The sequence below is a fragment of the Berghia stephanieae genome, unplaced genomic scaffold (genome assembly GCF_034508935.2).
Source record: "Berghia stephanieae isolate SIO BIC M18660-M18661 unplaced genomic scaffold, UCSD_Bste_1.3 scaffold5382, whole genome shotgun sequence".
NCBI classification, from domain to species: Eukaryota; Metazoa; Mollusca; class Gastropoda; order Nudibranchia; family Aeolidiidae; genus Berghia; species Berghia stephanieae.
The window spans coordinates 1-4,032 of record NW_027626825.1 but is presented as its reverse complement, the minus strand read 5'-3'; the positions used below and the strand labels follow the sequence as shown (position 1 = coordinate 4,032).

Genomic DNA, 4,032 nt, shown 5'->3' with positions numbered 1-4,032 from the left:
ATATTCCAAATTGTCATAGTCCTTTGAATTAGATTAATTTCTCTCATAGACGAATTACATCTTTCAACATATATCTTAACATTATCTCCCTTAATGTTTGTAAAGGCAGATTCTTAGGATTACTGAACGTAAAAGAGCGATGATGGAAGATCTTTGTTGACCCCAGCATTCATTTAGACTAGAACATAATAAGACACTGTCACTCTGAAATCAGACGATCAATGACACACGGTATGTAAACAGTCCTCCAGAAGAGAGGTTTTACACTTCATATGAATTAAGAACCAGTTTGGTTTTTTCCTATTGAACACAAAATTGAATAATTTCAGATTGAATTGGTCCACAGACATTTACCTTCATAATTGGCAGTGAATCCTTTCCCGTGGCCATTTCTGGTATTGAACTCAATCCACATCCGCGAACCCGTCGACTCCAGTGTGGGTGGAAGGTTACTGCCACAGAAACGACCTTTAGAATGTTGTGCGTGGAAAGAAGTGGGAGGACGGGAAGGAAGGAAGATTGATAATAAAGATTTATAAAATTAAAAAGTTTTAATCATTTTCATTAATGCAAACAGATTCTCTCTCCATGTCTCTATCTCTCTCTCTCTTCTCTCTCTCTCTCTCTCTCTCTCTCTCTCTCTCTCTCTCTCTCTCTCTCTCTCTCTCTCTCTCATATACTCAATATCTCTCTCCCTCTCTTTATTTCTCGTACAATTTAAAAACCATTTTTTCATTTTATTCATTTTTTGTTGTTGTCGAAACAAGATCTTGGTAGGTCGGATGGTTATGTAGCGCTATGCTGGAGCTGATGTGATACCAACAAAGAAAAGAACAAACAAACAAAACATAACACAAACCCCAAACAAAACAAGAATCTAACTTATAAACTATGAGAGCATACTTTGTAATTCTCTGCGTCACTCTGGTTGCGCGGCTATGCGGTATTGTGGTATGACACTCGCTTTCGGGTCGTAAGGTCCTAGATTTGAGCCTCGATTGGCGCATAGTTGAGTCCTTGGAAAAGACTCTTTGCTCACATTCTCTCACCGTACTCAGGTGTTATAATAGTACCTTGCCGTTAACAGCGTTGTCTCTGTCTGAAAAAAATGTATTTTCGCATAACAGGCGTCATGCCTCGTTCTTTATGATACGTGTTGCTGTTGGTCAGAGACCCTTTGTAAAACGCTTTGAGTATGTTTGGTGGACATTGCGCTATATAAAAACTTAACTTTTTTTTTTATTATGTTGGAGTGAGGCATATACCAAAAAGTGAATTTAAAGTTGAAATGACCAGAGACATGAAATTGTGAGACTTTGCACTTTATGAAACAGCGTGGCTCAGCGGTATGGTCTATGCTTCGTACCCGAAAGGTACCGAGTTCGATTACCGTTGTGTTGTGTGGCCTTGATTAAGTCACCTAGCCTTAGCTTACTTTGGAGCGCTGCACTGCGGCTGACGCCCGGGTTAATCCAGTCTTTCCTTGGAATATATCCTAAATAAAAATGTCCACTTTGGGATGAATAAAGGGAATTTATTTCTTATTTTATTTATATTCTTTCAACACAATTAAACACATCAACTCAACCCAAGTTTCATGTTTTTGACTACTATAAATTCAATGTTCATCATCAATATTACTCCAATGTCCATTTCATAAATACGTTTCCCTCTCCTATAACTCAGAGAGAAAGTCGTGTCATAAGATTTTGAAACTTGAAACTTTTGAAACACGAATTATCTTTATTATTATATTATGGTTTATTCATCGAAACAACCACCGTTTTCAATCCACTTGTCATGCATATGTTCTTTTTTGACTCGTCTGACCTCATTTTGCGTTGGCCCGCTCCGATCAACACTGCAATCAACGCACAATAATATTACAATATGATTTTTCGAGAAAAATTAAGACCATCAAGTCAGGTTCCTTGGGAAATCGTGTCATCCTCCATCACAACAATTTACAATGTACCAGTGTACACAGTACATAGCAAAATTGTCGCACATCACTGCATTTAACGGGTGGTTGCAGAGAATCGAGAAGTGCATTGAAAATGGCGGTTGTTTCGCTGACTTATTAAAAAGTAGTCCCTCAGAGCCATAATGCCCATGGAGTCGGATTTTATCCGGGATTATATTGCATGAGAAGGACAATAGCAATTACTTGCTAACCTTTGTATAGGACGGTGGTCTATCGCAAAGTACTTTTGCCAGATCTAACAGATCCAGCTACCCATTCACTGTTGGGTAGGGGAATCAGAAAAAAATCTCGACTGCACCCGGGATCGATTTCAGTTCCTTTGCACGTGAAGCGAGTGCTCTAACAACTGAGCTATCAGGACCCCCTTTTTCGCTGAATAGACCATATTATTTGAAGCGATGGGTCACATTATTTCCTATTTCTTGCCCTTTCTTGAAGAAACTCACCAAGTAATGGAGACTTTACATAATGTCCATCTCGGACCTCCAAATAGTCCAGCTTACAGTCGTGCGACTTGGGGATGTTCAACATGGTGATGTTGAGAACGATGGTGTCTCCGTGGGTGGCTGATATCCGCCACTGACACAGTTGAGCCTTGCCCCGGGTCGTCGTGAATGAAAACTCTGCGGATGAATCCTGTAGAGTTCTTCCACAAGCTGAAAAAGTCATATTAGTAAAAGAAGAATGAAACGTATTGCTTCTTGTGCGGCTATGTGGATTAGCGGTATGACACTCGCCTTCGGATCGGAAAATCTTGGCTTTGAGAGCCGCTCTGAGCAGCTCATAGTTGAGTTCTTGGAATCAGGCTCTTTACTCACATTCTCTAACCGCACTCAGGTGTGAAATGAGTCCATGGCCGTTAACAGCGTTGCCTCTGTCCAAATAAATATAATATCACCTAACAGACGTCATTTCTCGTCCTACATGTTAAAGGTTGCTGTTGGCTAGGGACCCCTTGTAAAACACTTTGAGCACATTTAGTGGATATTGTGCTAATTCAAAATTCTTTTTTTTTATTCGCGTAGCTAGTTTTCTCGGTTCAATATTCAATATATATTCAATACACTTGACTTGCGAAGTTCCATTTTGAGAGTTTTTGTCCAGATGAGTGCCATTTAAATCGATCGATATTTGAAGAACGAGTTTTCTGGTCAAATTATTCGATTCGTGTCTGTCCAAAATAGGTGAGATTGGTTAAATCATTGACTTTTTGACGAGCATCAAGCCTGTGAGTATAAACCATATATATATATATATATATATATATATATATAATATATATATATATATATATATATTATATATATGAACATTGTTAGTCTGTGAATTTAAAAATGGTTATATGGCGTAGAGATCAAAAACTTCTCTTGAAAGTCATTTTCGTTTTCTAAATTTCTTTTTCGACGAGCTCGATAGCACTCGAAACGGGCCTTTTCTTTGTAAATTCACATAATAATCTTCAATACATTTTAGACCTGAATATAATAGAAGTCTCCTCCTCCTCCCGTATAATAGGAAGAAAAGGAGGAGGTTTAAGGATGATAACAATGATGATGATGCTGATGATGATGATGATAATGATGATGATGATGATGATGATGATGATGATGATGATGATGATGATGATGATGATGATGATGATGATGATGATGATGAGGTGGAGAATGCAGAGACCGGACTGATATAATGTAAGAAAAAAACAAAGAAAGAAATTCCTCACTTGGACACTTGTACAGCTTATTCGCTTGTCTTATATCTCCTTCACTGAGTCGGTATCTTTGTCCTATTACTGGCAAAATTGGCATGCCGGGCTTTCGACGTGGAAGGATAGTATCCAGAATGCTCTGCTTGGCGAAAGTATTTCTTGAATAATGCATGATGCTGAAATGAAAAATAAGTGTGATATTTATATGAATTAATGAAAATATATCATCATCCCCGACGTCTTTATCATCATCATCTTCACTGTCAAAAATAAATACAGCCTTATTACCATCGCCTTAACAATAATTATCATAATTGTTCTCAAATGCATTGAACATAGGAAG

General features: G+C 38.1%; 1 protein-coding gene across 1 annotated transcript; it reads right to left on the bottom strand.

Moving 5' to 3' along the window:
• Nucleotides 1-354: 354 nt before the first annotated feature.
• On the bottom strand, nucleotides 355-3,865 carry LOC144962017 (bone morphogenetic protein 1 homolog; the record flags this gene model as incomplete). The annotated part of the gene is made up of 3 exons (XM_078895011.1): nucleotides 355-468; nucleotides 2,431-2,640; nucleotides 3,705-3,865. Coding segments are annotated over 3 exons (485 nt in total), but the record flags the coding sequence as incomplete, so codon positions are not given.
• Between the last annotated feature and the right edge of the window lie 167 nt (nucleotides 3,866-4,032).